Raw genomic sequence first — 24233 nt, 5'->3', positions numbered from 1 at the left:
CTTTGAAGTAATTACTGTTATTCATAGAGGTAAAGTTTACATTTCCTCTAGCAGGACAATCTCTGTAGGAAACCCACGTATTAGCAGCATTTCTTCTTGAGTGGCTGAGGCTGTGGAGCTTATTAATGTTAGAGAAACAGAGTATGCCAATGGAGCAAGTGCAACGCAAAGAACCTTTTGGTTCAATGTACTGAAAGAAAACAAAAGTGTTCCCCTAATCAGTCGCTCCATAACATAGTTAAAAAGTTAACGTAGAGATTACCTTGCCACCAGGAGCTCCAGGTGCACCAGCTTCACCCTTTGGACCCTAGAAGATCAGCATTTGTATGGTAAGCATTTGCCAGTATCCTTTGCACAAGGGAAAAGCAACATCGATATCTGCTGTGTCTGTATGTTGTACAATTGTTTAAATGACTATGCACTTTAATTAACTCTGTTGTTTTATAGAAAAATTTAAACTGTATGAATGACATTATAAGTAGCTAATCTTTGTTTTGTTGTTGCTTCTGAGACAGGGTCTCAAGTAACTCAGACTCATTGTGTAGCCAAGGATGACTTTGGACTTCTGATAATCCTATATGCCTCACCAAAGGAGATGGACAGACAGGTAGGTACTTAGTGGATACTCTGCTAGCGATCTAACGGAGGGTTTCACACATGCAAGCAAGCCATTCTTTCAATTGATCTACACCATCAAAACTCAGCTACTAGGGCATACGAAGTTAATAATAGATAAATGCTTTTGTTTTTTTATGCAGTTGCTAACTTTTAAAAAATAAAGTGCAACTTACTGGTTCACCTGGCTTTCCATTTTCTCCTGGAGGACCGCTGGTACCAGGTATTCCCTGCAAATGAACAGTAACATCGTGTGATCACTTCAAACATGGCTTTGTGAAAGCTTCTCACAAGTAAACATATTTTTCAAGGTAGTATATGACAGAATTTTCATATTTTTTTAAGGTATAGAATGTTTGCCCTATTTAAACTAATGGCAGATAGAGCGTGATTTTGCCTTACAAACCTGTGCTCGTACCTGTATTTTTGTTTCTGTATGTACAGATGGATTGATGAATAAGGGAAGATGAATTTAGCTACATTGACTTTTTACTGTGATAGAAAGCATATAGAATTGCAGAAGCTCAGTTCATTTTTTAATAGCTTTACATGTATGTTCTAGAATAGTCATAAAAGAAACTACTATTAACATTTTGTTTCCAGTGAACATGTAGCATGGTAACAAAAATTTTGAAGTATATGGCACAAAAATAGGTACAAAATGAAAATATGGAATTGTCTGTGAAAAGCTAATAACATTCAAAGCTCTTACTTGTAATCCTTGTGGACCAGGGGGTCCGGACTCTCCCTTGTCACCAGATGGGCCCTATATTGAGAAACACAATGATATACTCTATTGTAAAATCGTCCTTTCCTGGTTAGTCTACAGTTCACATCTCCACAGGCCTATTGCTTACTTTAAGAGTTAATAATATGAAGATTAGGGAAAACTTGGGCTATAGAAGATACTCAAGCCAAGGTAAGTACAACAGACAGTTAATGTCAGCATTTAACTCAATAATAAAATAAGGAAGTGTAGTTACTGTTTGGTGAAATATTATAACACAGTGCAGTGATAGCATAATTTCTGAAGGCCTGCCCTGCTCTATTTCCACTCTGCCTCTATCCTTAGTTATATAAGTACTTACAGTAGGGCCTGGGGGACCCTGAGGTCCAGTTTCACCGTTCTTTCCAGCAGGACCCTACAACAATGACAGTTAGGGAAGCAGAATTAATACATGAAGCCAGAAAATGGGACATGAGACTGGAGATGACTAAATTGCTTAGCTAGCCAGAAAAAGACAAAAGAAAGCCACATACTGGAAGACCGGGTCCTCCAGGGCCACCCCGTTCTCCATTCTTGCCAGGAGCACCCTAAAGAAAAGGGCAAGTGTTTACATAAAAAAAAAAAACTAATCAAAGTCTAAACCCCATTTTTTGATCCTCCTACACATGCAAAGTTACACACACACACACACACACACACACACACACACACACACACACATGCATGCACGCACACATGCACACAAACAGTAAATTATACGTTTGTCTCTGACATGCTACTCAACTTCACATATTCTTCCAAGTTTGAGGAAGACACTAAGTCTTGGGCATCTTTGCATTTTCATATAGAATGAAAGGCCATTTGTCAAGTTTTTATTGGAGAAAGTAATGGTAGCACTTACATCATTTCCTTTAGGGCCAGGGAAACCCATGACACCAGGCTGACCCCGGGGGCCAGATGGGCCAGGAGGACCAGGGCGGCCACTTTCTCCTTGACTTCCCTAGTAAGAAAAACAATTGCCTTAGTCAGAGTTTGATGAACACATAATGTAAGTATAATACACATACACATATTCAAATCTAGCCAAAGGATGCATTCCCTTTTTCTTTTCTGGGCTAATTAAAAGGCACATCAGAATTGTACATACGGGAGGCCCTGGTTTCCCATCATTGCCTGGTCCTCCAGGGCTGCCGGGCACACCCTAAATGAAAAAGATAGAAGTCAGGTGACTTAAAATGAAAAAGTACAGCATATTCAACTTGAACAATTTTGAGATTTTCATGCTTAGATGTAGCCTTGTAAATGTACTCCCTATTTTCTGTTAAAGAATTCATCTTAGTCAAATGTTGAATTTTCTTTTTTTCCTTGTTTAGTATGAGCCTTCTGAAAGGCACTGTCTGGTTGGAGTTGGTTTTGATCTGTCATCATCTGCATCGTCTCTCTTCTTACCACATTACAGCGTCATTCAAACAATTATGTCTCCTTACCCTCAGTCCTGGACCTCCTGGGGCTCCATCTCGTCCAGGCTCTCCAGGCGTTCCTCGGGGCCCTGCAGGACCTGGGCCACCACGCTCCCCAGCAGGACCCTAAGTTGTAAGATAACAAATCTTAGATGTTTTTGATTGAATTAGACGATGACCCTCTTAATCAGTGACTAGTGGAGTTTTTTGACTTCTCAAGGAGAGTTGTTCCTGTTGCTGAGTTCTGCTCTTTAAGATCATGTGGTTTATCCTGGAATGTCATGTTGGGAAAAAAAAGTTGAGGGAACTGTGAGGAATATCCCATGCTTGTAACAAGCATTATTAGTTGGACTTAGTTAGATGTGTATGGTGTATGTGTGTTTAAAGTTAAGAATCATTGATGGTTAGAAGTTACTTTAGAGATTTTACTGCACTTCCAGGGGCTTTCTCTGGTTCTTATGGTAACATTGGGATTAGTGATTCTCACTCAGGACAGTTGAAGTGACTTCACTCATCACAAAGTCCAGCAAGTAATGAGACAGGGACTAGAGTCATGAGGAGATGATTTGTGTTTTGTTATTCTGATACATCTCCTCCAGATATTTATCTTTCCATTAATGGGATAACGTATAGAAGAAATAGCTATTCGTACTAATGACATTTAAGAACTGAAGTGTTTACCTTTTCTCCTGGGTTGCCATTTGGCCCTGCAGGTCCTCGGAAGCCAGGAGCACCCTGGAAACAATGACAGTTAAATATTTCAGTCTAAAAGATTAGAACTTGTTCAAAATTCATGGGTAGCAATACAGATATTCTTATGTTATAAAGTTCTTTAAACAGGAGTTAGGTATTAATTTAGTGGTAGAGCATTGCCCACCAAGTACAGGTCATGGGGTCACTTCACAGAACTGAAAAAATAAAACTAAAGAAGACAAAACCAAAACTCTGAGACCATGAAAAAGACCAAAGCACCGAAAACTAATCAACCAAATGCACAAACAAAACAGAAATAAGCAAACTGAAACTCTTCAGGGTTTTAAGTTTAAATTGAGTACTCAAAGAAAAACAATTTACAGAAGGGTGTGTGTGTACACCTTTAATCCCCACACTTGTGAGGCAGAGTTAGGAGAATCTCTAAATTTGAGGTAAGCCTGTAGTGAAACACTGTGTAAAAGCAATTCAGTATTACAGATTTTGTTATCTTTTAAACCAGTGTGATGGTTCATACCTCTAATCCAAGTACTAGGGGAAGCTGAAGCAGGAGGATTGCCATGAGTTTGAGACTAGCTTGGGCTACAGAATAAGGTCCAAGCTAACCTAATCTATAAATAAGACCCTGTCTCAACAAGGTGAAGCAGGTAATTATGGAAGCCTACCCTTTCTCCAGCAGCTCCTGGAAGTCCATTTGCACCAGGTTCCCCAGGGGATCCATCTTTGCCGTCTTCACCCTTAGGTCCTGGGATTCCTGGGGAACCAGCTTCTCCCTAAAAACGTAAAGATTTGCGGTGAAATTTAGTAGAGAAACTTTCACCTATTATTTTCTCATTGCACGGTAGTTTTCTAAGTAGCCAAGCATGTTGATTCAGTACTGACCCGTTCACCACGAGCTCCCGGCTCTCCCTTTGCACCGTTCTTGCCGGGTTCACCCTAAAATGGAAGAAAATCTCTATGTAAAAGCAAAGAGGTTTTGACTAACAAAATCATAACCAGCCGGATGTTACACAGCTAGAGGGAGAGCCATATAAACTCAGCTCAGAGAAGGAGCAAAAGGACTATCCATATTTTGTTGTGAGAGTTAAGTATGAACTTCCAGGCATTGAAGGAGAGGAGAACTTACTGAAGGACCTCGCTGGCCGGGTATACCGTTAGTGCCAGCTGGTCCAGGGGGACCCCTAGCTCCCATTAGTCCAGGGGCTCCAGGAATGCCAGCAGGACCCTAAGAACAACACAAACACCAACATTAGCGGTGGACGGACCTTCTTTTCTACCGTCAGACTTAAAGACGTAAACCGGTGTGGGATGAGCGGAGAGTGGTGCACCTTACCATTTCACCTTTGCCGCCGGGACTGCCATTGTTTCCAGGAGGGCCCTAGTCGCACAAGGGAACAGGGCGGATTAGCAGGAATGCCAATAGCATGCATGTATTTGGAGCTCTTTTTTTAGGGAATTTATTTATGCATTGTAGAGAATCTGTCATTTCTCTAGCAGTAGCACAACGTATAAAAGCAGGAAAACCAATTATGAATTGTCAGAGATAATGTGTACTTGGTTTAAATTATTAAATAATACACGAATAAGAGAGGTTTTCTGCTTTGTTTATTTTCTGGTTGGTGGTTAGTGTAGGCAACATGCTTACCATCGGATAATTAACCTATCCATTCTCTACTTTGTACTATGTTAATGTAAAATTCATGAATTCTAGAATGCGCAAATTCCCGTTTCCAGTACTGATTGAATTATGATAGAGTGTGAAACTACACTCTTTCAAGGAATCCAGTTTGATTGCTAGCAATGTTGAAGCATGCTTCGAAGAAGTAAGCCTAGCAGCTTGACTCCTCTCAGGCCTTATCTGCTACTTACAGGAGGGCCTTGAGCACCAGCATGTCCTTGTGGTCCAGGTTCCCCTCTTTGTCCTGGAGATCCATTTGAGCCAGGGGACCCTGCGGGTCCAACTTCACCCTAAAGAGTCAAATCCCAACATGTCAGTTTTCCTTTCCACTTCTAATAACTTAGTTTACCCTTCAGTTCTGCATTTCCCTAAAGCTATAGTACTGTGGTTAAATATTATAATAAAATAAAGGATCATCAATCATAAAGACAGGACAAATGTAGCTATGGGCTTGCCCGTGATCCAGTTGTTTCCCAGAAAGGACCTGGGAAAAGGCAGAAGTCATCAGAATAAATACCAGAATGGTAGAATATTAATGATTATATATGTGTATATGTATGTATATACATGAGTCAAGATTATATATACATATATTAGAATTAAGAATAGGGCATTAAAGTTCTCTGTAGATGAAAATATAGATTTGATTATTTTACAAGTCAACTTTGAGAAGTAGTCAAAAGCATTTTTGTCTATAAGATATTTATACATTCTTCTAAAGAACTACATGCTTACCTTAGCACCAGGGGATCCAGGGAATCCTGCAGTTCCAGGAGGACCAGGGGGACCCTATAAACAATGTACAATGTGCATGTAATAAAATTGGTTAGACTGAACACCTAGAATAACAATCAAATGAAGCCTCCTAGGAAATGATACGTGAATAATCTAAAATACAGAAGACATCATATGAATGAAAGAGCGTTTGCCATTCACATGAGTATTCTATAGAGGAACAGTGTGCAAGATTTGAAGAGGGTTAAATCTGAGGTGAGAACATCTGTATTTCTCTCCACTTTTCCATACATCCTGTGACTGTGCAGGATACTTTCTCTTGAGCTTTTATATCTTATTTACCACATAGAGGTAGTATCACCATCTATTTTGCATGTCTCTTAATTGGCATATCCAGTATTGGATATTAAACACAAGTGCATGTTAAATACATGTCAGCAAGTTACTGGGAATAATGGTCATGGCTAGAATGGAGGCATAGTTTATTGGATCAGTATCAATTTGAATGATATCTTGATGGATACTGTCGAGTACTACAAATTGTTTCCATTTTTAAGGTTAAAAACAGTCATCAAGAGGCAATATGGGTTTGTTATATAATAATATGATAATGAATATATAATCCATAAGCTCTAAGTACTTTGGAACAAAGCAGGTTTAAATGCAAAGCTACTCACTGGTTGGCCATCACTGCCCCGAGCACCATCATTGCCTCGAGCACCCTAAAAAGAGAAGTTTGTCTCAATTACTTTCTTATTTATGAAAGGTTAATAACCAGTAATGTCTGACTACAATTCAAGATCAGATGAACTAACTGAATTGTCCTCAAATATATTAAAATCCACTTACTCTCACACACTTTTAGAGTCAGTGTCAGGCTGTTGAGACACCACACGGGTGTCATCGAGCAGGCCTGAATTCTGGGTTTTTAGAACTGAATGCAGATACATGGCTTTAGTGAATGTATGAAACTGACACCCCACATCAGCTGACATAATCAGTAGACAGATCGAACACAAGACATTCCTGTAAATATCATTGCATCCAAATCTTGAGTGAGCTGATTTTAAAGACAGTTTTACACAATGACAACCTCCACTTTCATCTGGGTACACTGTGGCAATACTCACTGCAGCTCCAGGAAGGCCTGGCCGTCCTCGCTCACCAGGAGCACCTCTGGGACCCTGCAGGCAAAATGGAGAGTATGATCTTACTGTGGGCCTGACATGTGTGTGAACAGATAGAAAAGAGAAAGGCAATGGAGCAGGATGGCTAAACTAATACTGAAAATCATGTGAAAGGAAGCATAATTACCATGGGGCCAGGAGCTCCGTTGTCTCCCGGAAGACCATTTTCACCCTAGAAGGTAAGACAAAATGTTACTATTTTGTATAACAAACACTTGGATAATACAAATACTGTATCATAGAAAATACTAAGGAAAATATATTCCTAGTAATATTAAATTGCTGTAAGCATTTAATTTTAATTACCAGAAATTTAAGTTTCTGAATTTTAAGTATGCAACAACTATACAGATTCATTAGTCACACTGGGATGCACAAACATTTCTATGCAGACTCTTTGTTATTGGCTATCATTGGAGCTTTAAGGGCTACCCTAAACAATCACTAATATGAAAAGAGAAGTTGGTGAACAAAGCTAGGTTCCATAAACTGAATCTTAACATAGCTCACGACTAAATGAGTTTTCTCATGGACACAGTGTGCTGCAGCTCACCTTCAGTCCAGGAGCCCCCGTCTCGCCCTTTTCTCCATTTCGTCCATCAAAGCCCTAGAAATATTTAAAAACAGAAAAAATATTAAAATTTGCTCACAATTCAGGATGGAAGTTTTACACTGAATTTTCATTATTGGCTTTTATTAAATATGACTATCTGCAATGATCATTTAAATAATATAAAGTATTTTATGCATTAAATATTGGCATAGTTTTTATAGAAGAAAAAAATTTTAATTTAGTCTGATTAGAAAGTTGCCTTCAGTATAGAAGAGTAAAACTTAGTTTGATGGATCTTGTTCTTATTAGATTAATACATTTTTGACTTGGTTGATTTTATCTAACGTTTAGTTAAAAATAAAGATACTTTGTCCATTTATGAATTATATCTACTAAGTCCATGAATATAGTGTTAGGGTTAGGATTATGCTTAGGGTCACTTACTCTGTGTCCTTTCATACCAGGGAATCCAGGCATGCCACTTGGGCCTTTGATACCCTAAAAGTAATGAATGGGAAAGATGCTAATTAACATTCAAATAGAATCAAAATCCAGTGATAAAATACATTTTACTTTAACATTTATTTCAATTTGATTATGCATTTTTGAACTGAAAATACTTATGACTAAAGAGTTTATCAAATGGAGAAGACTTACTGGAGGTCCAGGAAGTCCACGTTCTCCAGGTCGTCCAGGTCTCCCTGACTCTCCCTAGGCAGAGAAATAAAGAAGGCTTACGTGTGAGTAAATCTGGTACAACTCAGGAGCAATCTGGTTCAACTAAACATATAGTTGTGAGATCAGACTACTCCTGCTTAGGTATTCATTTGAGACACAATCTCCAAAGGCAGCCCTGGCTGATGCTGTGCTCCTGATCCTCCTGTGCCCACCTCTAGAGTGCTGGAATTACAGGTGAGAGCCAACTGCTCTGAGTGACATCAGTTTTCTCAATAGAAGGACTGAGGGAGGCTCTTCCCACCTTGACATAAACCTATGAAGTACTAGTACAGATGTCTCTCATCCTTGAAATATTCAAATTTTTCACAAGTCAATGAAAAGAATTTACCAGTGGAAATTAATTGAGGAAAAAGGAGAATATTTAATATTTATAAATTTATGCTCATAAAGTAATGATATTAATATAGTGATTATGTGTTACAGAATGTAAGGAAAAATCTTGTTACTTCTGGAATGAAAGTGAAACATATCTGAGAGTTCTATCACCTTAGAATTTGTAATGTCTAACTTTGCAAATACAACACAGAGATTAGTGTGTAGATACAATGCTAACACCTGAAAAGTGAAAACAACTGTCTTGTCTCATGGTGATTGAGAGATATAAGTGTTACAAGATTTCTAATGAAGATCTCAGCAAGAGAACATGACTCTCCATGAAATTACCCTAGAAGTAATAAGAAGTGCTGATCAGTGCTAGCCATCACCCTTAAGAAGGGGAATTTAGAAGGCAGGAAATTCAGTATAAAATGCTACGAGAATCCTAACAACCACTAATATAACAGAAGATGTTTGTTAGGGTACAATTTATGTATTTCAAGACATAGTTTCTCTGTGTAACAGCCCTGGCTGTTCTGAAACCCATTATAGACCTGACTGGCCTGGAACTCACAGAGATCTGCCTGCCTCTGCCTCCTGAGTTCTGGGATTAGAGGTGTGCCACTACCACCTAGTTTCAAAATTCTTTTGAATAAAGGTTTTTAAGGTTTACTAAGATTTTTCTATAGTGGCATGAGGTACAGATGGTTTATCATTCAAGTTGAGTTTTGCTGTATTCCTATCCAACCTATGAACACTTACATCCTTTCCAGCAGGACCAGATGGACCAATAGCACCAGGAGGTCCTGGAGGGCCCTGAAATGAGAAAATCAAAACAGATAAGTTCAGAATTTTCTGTTACATTTTGTCATTGTATGTTAAGTGCATTCTGGAAGGAAATCTATCTCTGAGACATCCTTCTGTCCTTCTCATCATGAAAATTACACCGAATTAATAATACACCTTCATTATATTTTATTTTTACTGTTGATTAAAATTTAGTGAAATCTTTAAATATCATACATCTATATCTTATATTAAAATGTCTATTTATATATGCACTTTTATGTTTTGAGACATTGACAATACAAAAATATAAATACATTCTCAATATTTTGAAATATTGTGTTAAAATAATATTCATTTTAATTTCTGCATATTTGTATGGTATATGACTCTGGAGGACTCTGATCTTTATCTCCACTATATGCAGATGCATGTAAGACTATAAGCACAGTGATAGAATACACACAACACAGATGATTTTTGTTAACTCTGGGAAGTAGACGATTTTGATGGCTAACCAGTTAGGAAACTCTAAGATCTTTGGATTCACCTCAAACACCACAAAAACGCTAAGTTATTATGCATAAGTTCAAGCACATATGCAATCTACACTCTAGATGAAGCCATGAATGACTTAGGGATTATAGATTTTGTGTGGGAAGTGAATTGTCAATGTGTTCAGTAATCCTTAAGGGTTACTTACAGCAGGACCAGCTTGACCAGGTTCACCGGGGGGACCTTGGTATCCTGGAGAACCCTAAAGTAGAATAATATTGTAAATATATTTTATACCTTATATAATATTTCCATTATTAAGTAATAATTACATTATTATTATATTATGCAATGTATTTATGTAAATACAGTAACAACAACTTCATATGAGTAATTTACATCTTGAGGATAGTGAGAAGTCATGGTTAGTGAATATAGTCAGAAATCTCATTACAGTTTATAAAGATTTAAAACATCTTTTCAGTATCAAATAAAGTTAACATATTCCATTGGATTTGTTTCGTTGAAGTTGGCATTGAATGATTCTTAACTCAAAGGAATATTGTGTACAAAAGAAACTTATTTTAACTTTATCAAGGTTTTAATTGATAATAGTTGTTAGGAAGTAAATTAAATATAAAGTTGTAACATTTAAAAATAATGCTTATTGTTGTAACTGCTTTATTTAGCTGGAATTGTGCATGTTAAAATGAATGAATTATATCCATATTATTGAATATATATCTATATTGAATTATATCTATATTAACTTGATTCATATATTCATGAAGATGGAAACGCTATTAGAAATTATACTTACAGGGGAGCCAGGATGTCCAGAAGAACCAGGGGGACCTGGAGGGCCTGGGGGACCCTATAATGTAAATTTGAATAATAAGCACAAAGTACATAAACGTGAAGTGCATTACACAGAGTGACATCTTTTCAGACATGATGCCAACATGTTTTAAAACATATACAACTATGCCGGGCGGTGGTGGCGCACGCCTTTAATCCCAGCACTCGGAAAGGCGCAAAGCTACACAGAGAAACCCTGTCTCGAAAAACCAAAAAAAAAAAAAAAAAACCATATACAACTAAATCCTGTTATCTGGTAACAAGCCTGGGTATGCTTAGTTCTATGAAATTTCCAATAAAGATTTTTGCATGAAAACCTTACTCCAGATGAAATTAGAGAGTCAATCTAGATTATTAATCAGTATTAAAAATATTAACCTCAACCCTTAAGAAAGTGAATTCAGAGGGGAGAAAGTCAGTAGAAAATGTCCTGATAAGCTTTATAATGTTTCATGGATACCTCTCTGGATTGTAAACAATTTCTTGTTTTTTGTTCTAAGCATTGTGTGGAAAGTATCTTGACACTATAGATCTTGTGATGCAAGTTTCTTAAATAAACATGTCAGTCAGCTCCAAACCTCATGACTATGTTGATATGTCACAGTCATTTTGATGTGAAGACTTAAGTGTAAACATTACATATGGGCCATTCACAACTTAAAGCAAATTGATATAATCATTCAGAAATGCAGACTAAACTAGAAAACCAGTAGTATACTATTTCTAAATTCTGACAACAGATTTTTAAGTTAATTTTAGCTTATCTCTCTAGAATGTCAATAAATGGTAGTTTTATTTGGTTTTGTGTATCTTATTAAAGAAGGATTTATAACATGAGTGTAGTAATAACCAATGTTTACAAAAATGATTGATTTTCCATGTGACTTTCAAAGATTAAAAAATACCAAAAACTTAGAAAATTGTAAACATCTATTTTTCCAATTTCATCTATACCACTTACAACACTCTTTAGCAGATCTTTTGGATGTACTGATAAAACTTTTTTAACTTTAGAAGCCACAAATGTATTGGCATATTGTATTTATTTACACTGATGCTTCTGTTACTTTCAGTAAATTATGAACTTCAATATTATTCCTCTTCCTGAGAGGTATTCCAAAGCAAGAGTCATCAACATTTATCATCATATTATTATACATCCAAATCCAGCTTTGAATGATTTTTGCTGTTTTCTGTTATTAAAACTCCAGGCCATTTACATTTGGAAAGTCCTTCACAGTCAAGGTGAATAGGCATTGTTTAAGATAGATGAACATAAAAGATCAATGATTTCTAAAAATCTTCATGCTTGATTTAAAACTTGAAGAAAATATGGAATGTGATATTGAACACTCATGACTTTAACTCTCATTTAGAATGAAAAATTCAACTGAAAAATTCAATGAACTAAAACATGAAGATACTGAGCAACTTGAATGGGAAGATTTAAAGTAGAAACAAGCCTTAACAAAAGTACATTCAATTAGACAGTCTATGAGGTGAGTATGTACCTAAGCATGATGGTGGGAGAGCCCCTATGCAGGCGGGCATGAGGAAGTAACAATATTGGTATGGCATAAAATGCCACAAGAAGGAAACAAGCTAATATAGAAAGTCATGACAAGATTGCTGTTTTCTCTCCAAGCTTTGGTAGTCAATGAGCCATTTTGTACAATTCCATTAAAATGTTGTATTTCTAGAAGAATATCACTCAAGAGTTAAGAAACAAAGATTGGGTGATACTTGAAAATGCTCAGAAACATTTGTACATACAGCTGGCCCAGGATAGCCACCAATTCCTCCTCCTCCTACTCCAGACTTGACATCATATGAGTCATACTGGGGAGAATAATTCTGTAGCAAAAAAGATCAAGTACATAGATCAGATCATATTCATGCAAAGGTCATAGTTCTTTTCCAAAGCATTTAGAATAAGTGCATGCAACATGTACTGTACCCTGGTAGATTTCTGATTACCAGATGTGATGTTTATCCTGCTTATTGTCTTTTTATGACTTGAAATATTCTCTTCACTACAGAAATATTTGCTTGTGTAGTGTATAAAGATTGAACTGACTGTGTTTAATGAAAACTTCCCCCTTCAATTCGACCTCCAATGCTACACAATAGTTGTAGCATTACACACAGAGTAATTGAACATTTGAGGACAAAGGAACTTTGAAGTTATACACTCCAAGTCTCTAATCTCCAACTAAACATGGGATAGTAAAATTAATTTTCCAAGAGGCCAGTAAAATTTAATTTTATAAATATAATCAACTAAATATCTACACATATACATGGTTTCTGATTTCATATAATAAAAGCTGAACCCCTCCCAAATAAGCATTGAGCCATTGTAAACAAAGAAAAATATCAGAAAGTCTCAGAGCTTGTTTTGAGTTCTAGGTCTAGATAGGTTCTCTTTGATTTCCAGGATGCTCATTGCTGCTGAATTGTTTTAGAAAAACACTTTCATAAATCACAAGTGTTTGTCTGGGTAGTTTTCTAAGCTCGCTTAAATCCATACAAATGAACTTTGTAGTGTTTATATTCTTGATTATTTGTTTATGTGTAGACTGATTGGTAGCCCTGACTTAGAAGGAGAAAAGTGTGCATTGAAGGCTGAATTCTCTGTTCAGCAGTCATGGAAGCACAGGCAACTCTATTTATCTGAAGTTGATAAGCCATTTTTGGAGCTATTAACTGCCTAGTGCCCAAGCCTCCAAAAGCATTGTCATTGGTATTAGGCGAGGAATTAGGGAATGATCTGTAATTACAGCACTTTCCAAATTTTGTATGTTAACTATTTTAGGAGCTGATAGTTAATTTATCAAACACAGTGAGCATATCATATACTTGTTAAGAAGTTGGGACATTTTAGAAATATATAGCAGCAATCATATTAGCATGGTGACAGTGGGTTGCTTTTAAAGTTCTTAGCATATAAAAGCACTAAACAAGGGTTTGTTAGATATATAAAACCAGAGGACAAAAGTTGCTGTTGTGCGATGTAATACAGACCAAATAAAGAGAAATTAAGCCACTTATGTCCAGGAGGTTTTAATTCTTTAATTTCTTACCTGACCACCAGTTGGACATGATTCACAGATTCCAGGAGAGCCAGGAGGTCCAGGGAGACCTGGTTGTCCTGGAATGCCAGGGTCACCATTTCTCCCAGGAATGCCGGGAGGACCCTAAACAAAATAAGGCAAAAATAAATAAAACTAGTAAAATATGGGGTGATTTATAATCATTATTAGGAATTTACATCCATGTTATATGAATTAATTATCAAAACAATGATGTTTGTCCTTGGGGGTAAGTGTATTTCAAACTAAGTCTTACAAAAAATTGAAGTTTAATATTTTCCTTTGTATCTTGACCTACATTTTGTGTTTCAAATTGACAAAGGGATGAAGACTTGCAAAGTATGGGAAAACTAAATCTTTACATGCACAGCTATAGATTTTCAATTTGACTTTGACATAACTTTCAACTATGTAGGACATAAGAAAATTCAGAATGATGTAAGTTTAGTGAATATGAAAATAATGTGACAAGGAAAACCAGCCTTTCCTAGAAATGTCATTAGCATTAACTCCTTGGCGAGATGTTACTCACCGGATCTCCCTTGGGGCCTTGAGGTCCATGACCATCAGGAAGGGGAGGAGCCTATGAAGTATAAACAATATGGAGATTAGCTTATGTAAACTATGGCACTATTCTTAACTATTTCTTAATTCTGATTACACCCAATCCCCTGCTTTTGATTAGAAATGACATCATTCACTTGTAAAGGTGGCATGCCTGCTTAGCAGACATGGCTTGCAATTCCTCCCAGGCCTCTTAGCTGTAGATGCTATCCATGTGTTTAAATATGAATCTTTAAGATGTAGTCTTTGAGAGCTTATATATTCCATAGACTCACGGACGTTGAAGGCTGTGGGCATATTGCACAACATTCTCCAAATGGAATCTCTGGGTTGGGGCAGTCAGGTGGATCATCGTCACATATTATGTCATCGCAGAGGACAGATCCAGAGTCACAGACACATATTTGGCATGGTTCTGGCTTCCAAACATCCCTAGACTCATAGGACTGACCAAGGTGGTTGCATCCCAATTCATCTGCAGGAAGATAAATGAGAATATATGGTATTTTCTTGTTTTGACAAAATGTAGTTGAGGTGGGGGCGGGTTATGCAGTCATGACTATTTATAGAGTAGAGTCAAAATGAAGAAAGTTTGAAACAAATAATTTCTTCCTTTCATTAAAAACAATATTTTCCCTATATAATTTCTATGTACCAAGGTACTACTTACTAAGATAAAATCTCACACCACAATTTTCCATAAAATCAATTGTTTTAACTTCATTTGTACTAAAAACTCAGCATCAGTAGATATAACACAAACATTCAAACACTTGTGTATTAATCATGCAACTGAAAATAAGCATTTTTACCCAATTGTTATTCTTTGCTTTAATGGCAGATGGGAGCATGCAACTAAAAGGATGATTTTTGTTACTAACTCTGGAACCTTCTGGATTCTATTAACCTAGTTGAGAAATTTAGGGGAAAACTGAGCTAATCTTGGCAGCATAAAACCTTCCAGATTGTCCTGAGAAAACTAAAGAAGCTGATTGTGTCTGTTGGGCATTAGTGGGTCAACATTATATGACATAATGTAATATATATCATACCTGAACACAAAGAGTTTTCCAAATGTTTAAAATAAAGTGAAACATTAAAGCAAATATTGGCAATGGATAAGTAGAAATAATAGGGAAAATATGAATCATGGCCATGTGTATTTGTGGCTTACTATGGCAAAAAAATAGCTTCAACCAAAATTTTAGAGTTGGCTCTTAATTATATGTAAGAAATTGAAATTTCAGCAGCCATTCACAGTGAATCAACTTTGAACGTGCCAAATCAAACCTGGTCTCAATTCTTGAAGTGTTAACTGTGTAGTATGGTTAAATCCAGCTTGAAAATTACTATGATAGTTTGCCAATAATGAATGAATAAATAATAAGTTTTTAAACATCTGCAAACAATTTTAAATATAAACAATGTCTTCTTGAGTTCTTTCATATTTTTCAGACAGTGAAACTTTTATCTTCTTATATCCCTGACTATAAATTTCTATTTCCCTATCTTCACATTTAGATATATTGAATCATCTGAAACTTTACCATTAAGAGAAATTTCAGAATATCCAGTCTCTACAGACTACAGAGCTGCTTCCACTTTTCATCTACATATGTGTGCCAACACAACTTTAATCATCTTATGAAATAGCTTGAGCTTCTTGTATGAGTCAAGTTAAGACGCATTCTTGTCTTAACAATTTACCAATGTAACAGCTAATAAAAAACAAAATGACAGTTCCACTGAAATTTTCAATAGAGAACAAAGATTATATGGTCAAAAAAAATCTGTTTAATTTAGCAAAATGGTCTCATATCCTCCTGTGTCTACAGCAGATGTGTAAAGACGGGAGAGATGCTGAAATTTGGTATTCAGAAAAAGCTGAATACCAAACTGCTCACCCTAGTGTAAATGATTCAGGGTTGTGAGGATGGTGCTGTTTTCTTAATATGAATCATTTTGCAACTTCTCTCAATTAGACTGACAAGAAATTCTTATTTGGTTAGCTCCAACTTAGGATAGTCTCACTGAACATGTGGATGTCAAACTTCCTGACCTCGACCCTTCGAAAACACTGGTAGATTGTGCTAATTATCAGCAACTTACCTTGAATCATAAATAGCTTTCCACATTTAATACAGCATGCAGGTTATTAAAAGGAGCTATTTGGATACCCATGCTAAGTTAAACATAAATTAATACAGCAGTTAAAGCTATATTTAAGAACCTCATATTTTAAAAGACTTCACATGTTCTTAATTGCCTTGGAGCTAACATAAAGCTTTTCTTCCCTTCATGCATTCTCCCATGTGTATACCCCATTGAAGGTATTCTCACATCAGAAGAAATATAATGTTTATTATTTGTTCTGAACACTGCCAAGTAGACAAGCATGACACTGACTCATTAAAATTGTAAATTGACATGTTAAAACTAGGGTTACATAACAGAAAACTTATTTGACTTCTTATTTCCAAATTTGACTACAAATATTAGTTTTTTAAGTACAGAGACTTCAATATAATGGTCAATGTTTTTAGTACATATTTTTTAATATTTTCCTTTATTTTAATTAATATATAAAGTAATAAAATTCTACACTTTAATGGGGTTCCATGTAATAGATTGACACATCTATACATATATTATCTTTAATCCAGATTAAACATGTTTATTTCTTCAAAACTTTGTAATTTATGGTAAAAGCTTTCAAAATACTTACACCTAACTATAAAAATGTATCATTACATTTTTATTGCAAATAGTTGCCCTACTGTGCAGTAACACAACAGACCTTCTTGGTGTTAGTTCCCATTGGCACCCATTCTGCACAGTCTGCGGTTCTCCTCCTGGTCCCCACCTCTAGAAACACCACTCTATTCTTAATGTGATACCAACTTTTGGGATGATGTCTTTCTTTTAATCTGATCATAGCATTTAAAGTGATATAGCACATGTTCTTTTGCTTTAGAAAGTTACGTTGTTCTGCATAAAAGAAGAAATTTGGAATGCCTGAAAAATAAGAAATAATGGATCTAATTTGTTGCCATAATTTATTTTACATCCATTTGAAACAAAGTTGAATTTCTTGAAAAATCAGACCCTGAAAAGTTATAAGTAGATCTTGTAGCTGAAAACAGTACTTCCCACTGTCTTTCTCTTAGTCATCTTTGCTCTAAAAAGGAGCATTGCACAGTTTCTTCTGACTTCTTATTTCATGCATGATCACCTACTGTTAGCAATATAATCTAAGAAAGCAGAACACCTTCAATACGCATCTCATGACCCTGACTTTAGTATCAAACCTCGGAAGTCATAGTAAAGCAGAGGACATTTCCTAGAATGCCTAGCCTTTGCAGCATTTAAATTTATTTATGTAATATTTATATATTACTTATATTTATAATATAATCTGTCAAATCATGAAAATATTTAAAATATTTAACTTATTCTATAGCAACATTAGTTTTGTACTTTGAGAATGTAGATTTTTCATGTAGTCTTCCATTTTACTACATGGATAAGTAGTTTCTTCCAAAGTGTAATGACAGTTGATGGTGTTTGGCACAACTGTTGCTAGACCAAACCTATGCTCTCGACACTGTTCTTCAGCAGCTGACATCTTTTCGTTTTCTTTTGAATCATGGTCTCCACCTGTAACCCAGGCCAGCTTTGAAATCACAGTCCTTGGTCTGAGTTTCCAGACCAAGCGTGTGTCACTGCAGCTGATTTCTGGGAATGCAGGTGCAGGTATGCATCACTGTAGCCAACTGCTGGGAATGCAGGTACAGGTATGCATCACTGCACCTGACTGCTGGGAATGCAGGTAAAGGTATGCATCATTGTAGCTGACTGCTGGAAATTCAAGTGTGTATCACTATATTGATTTTATGGCTTCCTTCCTGCTTGTGAAGGACCTATCAGCTGAATCAACCTTCATTGCAAGCAAAGAACCTGAGACAAACTAAGTTATTCCCCAGATTAAGTAGTTTAAGAAAAGCAGATTTGAATCTAGGGTGCTTTTCTGAAGGCTGATACTCTTAACTGCTTCATTACATTTCCTTTCAGCCTTCAAGGATAGGATGGGATGAAGGCGACCAACTCCCTGTCCTGTATGGTTTGCAAATTCTGTGCCCTCAGGAGTATGAAGGCAGACTTTTTAAGGAAAAACAGTGGTCTGCAAAATGTTTTCTCTCTAATCTTAAAATGGAAAGATACCATCTGGAGTTGAGTCCTAATGTTTATTTCTCTTGACCTTATGAAAAAGGTTTGTATTTCCAGGGCCACCCTGATGGCATCCAGACCACCAGCAAGATGAACGGATGATTCGAAAGCCAGGCATGAAGACAGGCACACATAAGGTTCTGCTTCGGGTGCATAGGTGTGTTTACGGTGACTAAGGCACTAACATTCAGAAAATATAGTTACTGCATGATTCGAATTCATTAACTTCTAACTTGATCACAAGTCTCCTTTGAGTGGTACTAGGGATTTAAAAGTTCTATGCACCACCATAGAGTGTTTCCGTGAGAAATGTAGTCTGTCTGCCTCTACAATAACAAACAGATGAAAAATGTCTGACAAATATGTTACTGGAAAAGTCATCTCTCAATGCTAAGTTTCAAAGCTAATTTAACTGTTAATAGTTTTTGGATTAGTTGTGTTCTAACCTCACTTCTTTGGGACAGTTTTAGTATTCCTCCCGTTTGAACTTTCCCTTTTGTTCATTGAGATTACATTTTAAATGGCAGTGCTTGACTTCAGGCATGGAAAAAGCAAGGCTTTGATTAGATAATCTGAAAGGAATCCACTAGGGCTGTGTTTTTGTTAGGCACAGACAGAACTGCTCGTGGTTAATGTAACTCTCCAAACTGTAGCTAACAAATGAGGACTGTACAGAGAGCTAACTCAGAGTTTCCACTGCTTTCCTGACAGGCAAAGTTTCCTCTTTAAAAAATACTGGGTTAAAAAAATACAATGTGACTTCTTTTCTAAGCTGTAAAATAATAACACTAAGCTTTCCCCCCTAAGAAACAGAATGAAACATTTTATAAGAATCAATTCACCGACATCCCCAGAAAGTTACAGTGGACCTCACGCCTTACAAGAGTCCCTCAGGTCCAGCAAAGGCAAGCTTATCTTTCATCTTCTCAGCTCTCACTGGCAAGCAGTCCATTTTAATGGCTTCAAGGTGGAGTTATCACTTATGTCACAAAGTAAAAGAACTGCATAGGCACCCTGCACCACAGAGCACCATCCTCGGTGGACACTACAGAGCTTCGGTAGGTGGCAGTCTTTTCTGAGTTACCATCCCAGGCCTGGCCTGGCCCTGTAGCTGTGAAACAGGCCTTTCCGAAGAGCTGGCTCTCTTGTAACGTCTATTACAGTGCTGGACAAATCCTTTTAAAATGAAACCTATGGGCAAGACACCAACACAAGAGTCTGCATTCATTACTGGACCTTTGCTCTCTTTTCTCCCAGCGTGGTTTTGGAAGATTGGCTCGATTCTGCAATGCTCAGGCAGTCCATGCTAGATCTAACAGGGATATGGGTCGGGTCACTTCCAGGCCTTTCACCCCTCAGGCTGAGCACTGTGGAGGTACCCAGGAAATGCAAGGGGTCACAAATAGAAACAACAAAATGTGTGTCAGTAGTACTTTATTTACTGGCAGTATACATTTTCACAGAAGGGATGATAATTTCTAGTTAAGTCATTAGCTTCTGAACCTTTTGCTTAATAAACCAGATTAATCTGTCAAAAGTTGAGTACTAAATAGAAAAAAAAGGACTACCTTTAAAAAAAACTTTTATAAATATATTTTCTAGAACAGTATAGAATTTGGAATCTCTCTTTTATTGACAAATATTTACAAAAATAAGAAAATACAGATACTTAAGTTTATGGTTTTTTTTCTCAAATCACTTAACATTTCTTCAAATTTCTGTTCTAGCATTAACTCTGTCCTTTCCTGTTTCTAACCTATACTAGCACACTGTCAGTTACATGACTGACATTGAGATATGTACATCATTTACAATGTTCTAACAATGTATTTTCACTTGTTAAAACTATGGTTATTTCTAATGATTTTATGAAATATTTTATTCCATTGGTTCAGTATGTTTAATAATTGGGACAACAAAAACCAGTGAAAATTTAAATGCTAATACTAGTTATAACTTGCCTTTTAAATATAAAGGGAAACATACTTCATTCTCCAAGTCCATTTACAGTTTTGAAATCCCAAATCAGTTAATGGCTCCCAGTTATTTTTTGTGAAATTATCAGCATAACAAAATGTTGAAGGTTAAACATTAGATGACATTTAATTACAATAGTTTATGTCCCTGCTCTAACAAAGCAATATTATTAACATCTATCTATGGACCTATAGTCAACAAAACGCTAGTGTTCATCTAGGATGATATCAGTCGATGAGTATGAAAAATATATTTAAAAAGTCATACTATGAATTTAGATACACCTATACTTTTTCTCTGGCCATACTGGAGATTGAAACTAGGGCCATGTACGTGCTGGACAAGCTCTCAATCCATGACCTGCACTCCCAGCCTTCTTTAAATTTGTTATTTGGAGACACTTTCACTGTGGTTCCCAGGCTGACCTTGAACTCAGTCTGTAGCCTAGGCAGACTTTGGGCCTGTATTCCCTCTACCCTAAACCTCCCAAGTAGCTGGGATTACAGGTCTGTGCCACCATACCTAGCAGGAAAATGTCTATAACTTCAACACTAATTTTTAAAATGTCTTACAATATCATTACCAGTTTGTTTGTGAGTATGTCTGGCAACATTTCATCATCAACATTTCTTTAACTTATGAAAGCAGTGTTTAATTTTTAAAATTCAGACACATACATATGCACATATATATGTATATAGAGAGAATGAGATTTACACGCATGTACACACCACACACCACACACACACACACACACACACACACACACACACACACACACACACACACACACCCCTAATTCTAAAATGCCAATCCTGTGGTGCAGCAGTCGTGTTGGCACTGGTTATGTAAATGGTGTTCCTGTCTGTCAGCCACTAGGTGGCATGTTTTAGCACTTAAAAATCTGGCATACTTAGAAACCACAGGAAATATAAAACAGACCACACTTTTCCATAGCTGGAATAAAATGCATGAATAAAGTAAGACTTGCACAGATTTGTAAAGAGCCCAAAACTTCTTTTGTAGACATGTGTTATACTCCTGAAAACTCCCATGAGTGGATTACAAGTTAGTGTCCTGCAGCTCTGTACTACTTCTGATGTTTCCAGAGAACATAGGAGATACCCCGTTAGGGTTCTGTGAATGTTCCTAGTGTGCTGAATAGCCCTCATCTACTGTAACCTCCCCAAAGTTAACCATCCAGCAGGATTTCCACTAAAAACCTGTAAGGAATGTGTAATACATGCTCTTAAATCCCTTTCATTGTTCTTTGAGTTTTAATGATCACAGCATAAGTGTAGAAGCGAGTGAGCTTACTAAGATGTTAAGATGGTGATGTTGGATTGGGAAGAAACATACCCATTGTGCCTGTACTACAAATACTGTGTCGATATTTTGAATTTAAGTCCCAGAGGTGCATAGTCTTTTCAAAAAAAATAAAATTCTGTGGTTCATCTCCCAGAAATCCAAAGATCTTTTTTGGGGATGCTGGGGAGTTAACGTTCCTTTGGACCCTTTTTTTTGGTTTTCTAGGGAAGGCATGGGGATTGTTGCATCTTCCAGGAGAGCAGGATGGGGACACAAAGCGAAGACCGAAGACCGAAAGGTAAAGGAGAATTGAGCATCCAAAGGAAAGAAGATATGAGGTGGGAAGGGGAGAGAGTGAAAACAGAGATGAAGGCAGAAGGAAGGGGGCGCGCTGGGCTCAGGAGGGTGTGGTAGGAGAGGAGAAGGATCAGGAAGTGGGGAGGGGAGCTGGACAAGCCTAGGGTGGGGGTGGGGTGATGAGTGAGGAAGGAAAACTGGGAGGGGAGTTCCTTAGGAGCCAAAAGGGGTGGGGAGATAAGGAGGGAGAAGGCAGGGGCTGAGGAGCGGGTTAAGGAAGGAGAAAACCAAGGAACTAGAAATCTGGGTGTTCCTTTTCTGCTGTAGCCATGGACTGAATATACATAAATGTCATCGGGTATCCCCAGCCCTGTGCACCTACTCTTGAATATGTAATTTGTGAAGATCGCAAACATATTGATATTTCAAACAGTAGAAAAGCTAATACTCACGAAACATTTGCCGAAACTAAAGGTTTAAATACAAACACGTTTGATAATGTGAAAAAAAAAAACGATAACATAGTTAAGATTCACATCACTTTGAGGAAAGTGTGCACCCCAACTTTTCATGATGCTGAGGAACATATGCATTTGTAAACATATTTAAGTAAATAATGAGGCAATTAGTTTTAATGTGTGGCACAAGAGAGTAAAGATCATTATATTTGCTTACCAAAAATATATTAAGTAAAATTTTTTGAACAAAACTAGTATCTTTATCTTTTTTGTAGAAAAGCGAAAATATTCCTTTTAAAACACTTTCTCTCCAGTAGTGGAAATCCAGTTAAGCAGAACATGTAGAACATAAAACAACCTTGGGCAAAACTCTGAGGAAGTATGGATTAATCGACTATGCACATTCTTAGAATGCAATAAAAACAGAAACAATGACATGTTTTCATCGGGCTGGGCTCCTTTCAGGAATGTCCGTAGATAGTCCAGTGTTACCATTTACAGAAATACATAAAGGGATTCTGTTGGTCTTCCAGTATCTTCTTCTGGGCTATTCATAACAGATGCATTTCTAATGCATTATTTTATTGGAAAAACAAGGCTAACTATCCCATCCTTACAAAGAGAACAGTGTACAAAGGAGAACATGAAATTATTACAGGAGACCAATAAATCCCAGATGGCTTGGGAGCATTCCAAGATGTTCACAATACAGGAGGGGATGTTTTAAAGCCATTTTATAAAAAGGTGAACATGAAAATCGATTAATTTAAGAACATTTTTATCTTAAACAACTAGAGAATTTTCAAATACACATATGCACTATCCTTTAAACAAATATAGAAAGCAAAATTATGGTTAAAGAAGCATTCCACAGTCTAGGCCAGGCAGGAAATTCTTAGGAGGCTAATTTTTCCCCTATGTGACTCTTTGTAAAAAGTTAAGATAAAATTAACCCAGAAAGCCTGTTGAAATCTGTACCTACTTACCTACATTGGTCTGCTGTGCCCAAATAAAAGTGGGATGAAACAGAGCGAGAAGAAGCCAGGTCCCACTTTGCACAAAGCTCATCATGTCTAAATATCAGACATGAGACTCTTTGTGCAAGAGGAAAAAAGAAAAAGCAGCTCAAAGTAGCACCATCAGTTGCTCCCTGCCCTTCAGCACCGGGCCCGTCATAAAACTCAGCCGCTGAGATTCCTCTGCTTTGGCCTTAAATAGGAAAAAGGTTGGCTTCCCTCACTTTCCAGCCCCTTTCTGAAATATGAGAGCAGCTCCCATCCCCTCAGCAGTAAAAGCAATGATTAATATTTCTTTTTCCCTTATAGAGGACACAACCCACGGAGTTAGAAAACAGCACATCTGGAGTTTGTGTACATCAGCCTATGTATATGTTTATAACATGTATTAGTCTTAAATACATATTTGCTTGACAGGAACACACAAGAATGTGCT

The 24233-nt window shown here is 36.9% G+C and overlaps 1 protein-coding gene across 1 annotated transcript in view; it reads right to left on the bottom strand.

Annotated features, from left to right (window-relative positions):
* Window positions 1-23974, bottom strand: part of Col3a1 (collagen type III alpha 1 chain) — a 36211-nt gene extending 12237 nt beyond the window's left edge. Inside the window, exons 1-29 of the mRNA XM_052749368.1 lie at window positions 23768-23974; window positions 14790-14989; window positions 14483-14533; window positions 13942-14055; window positions 12632-12712; window positions 10821-10874; window positions 10209-10262; window positions 9482-9535; window positions 8324-8377; window positions 8111-8164; window positions 7667-7720; window positions 7241-7285; window positions 7057-7110; window positions 6604-6648; window positions 5927-5980; window positions 5383-5481; window positions 4847-4891; window positions 4640-4738; window positions 4396-4449; window positions 4179-4286; window positions 3484-3537; window positions 2830-2928; window positions 2490-2543; window positions 2244-2342; window positions 1876-1929; window positions 1704-1757; window positions 1328-1381; window positions 792-845; window positions 263-307 (exon numbers count right to left, since the gene is read on the bottom strand). Of these exons, the coding sequence (XP_052605328.1) occupies window positions 263-307; window positions 792-845; window positions 1328-1381; window positions 1704-1757; window positions 1876-1929; window positions 2244-2342; window positions 2490-2543; window positions 2830-2928; window positions 3484-3537; window positions 4179-4286; window positions 4396-4449; window positions 4640-4738; window positions 4847-4891; window positions 5383-5481; window positions 5927-5980; window positions 6604-6648; window positions 7057-7110; window positions 7241-7285; window positions 7667-7720; window positions 8111-8164; window positions 8324-8377; window positions 9482-9535; window positions 10209-10262; window positions 10821-10874; window positions 12632-12712; window positions 13942-14055; window positions 14483-14533; window positions 14790-14989; window positions 23768-23852 (2025 nt within the window). The 5' untranslated portion in view covers window positions 23853-23974. The remainder of the gene's footprint in view (window positions 1-262; window positions 308-791; window positions 846-1327; window positions 1382-1703; window positions 1758-1875; window positions 1930-2243; window positions 2343-2489; window positions 2544-2829; window positions 2929-3483; window positions 3538-4178; window positions 4287-4395; window positions 4450-4639; window positions 4739-4846; window positions 4892-5382; window positions 5482-5926; window positions 5981-6603; window positions 6649-7056; window positions 7111-7240; window positions 7286-7666; window positions 7721-8110; window positions 8165-8323; window positions 8378-9481; window positions 9536-10208; window positions 10263-10820; window positions 10875-12631; window positions 12713-13941; window positions 14056-14482; window positions 14534-14789; window positions 14990-23767) is intronic.
* Window positions 23975-24233: the final 259 nt, after the last annotated feature.

Source organism: Peromyscus californicus, unplaced genomic scaffold, assembly GCF_007827085.1.
Source record: "Peromyscus californicus insignis strain IS unplaced genomic scaffold, ASM782708v3 Scaffold_21__1_contigs__length_65335640, whole genome shotgun sequence".
In the NCBI taxonomy this organism is placed as follows: Eukaryota; Metazoa; Chordata; class Mammalia; order Rodentia; family Cricetidae; genus Peromyscus; species Peromyscus californicus.
The sequence above is the reverse complement of the archived record's forward strand: the minus strand, read 5'-3'. Positions and strand labels throughout refer to the sequence as shown.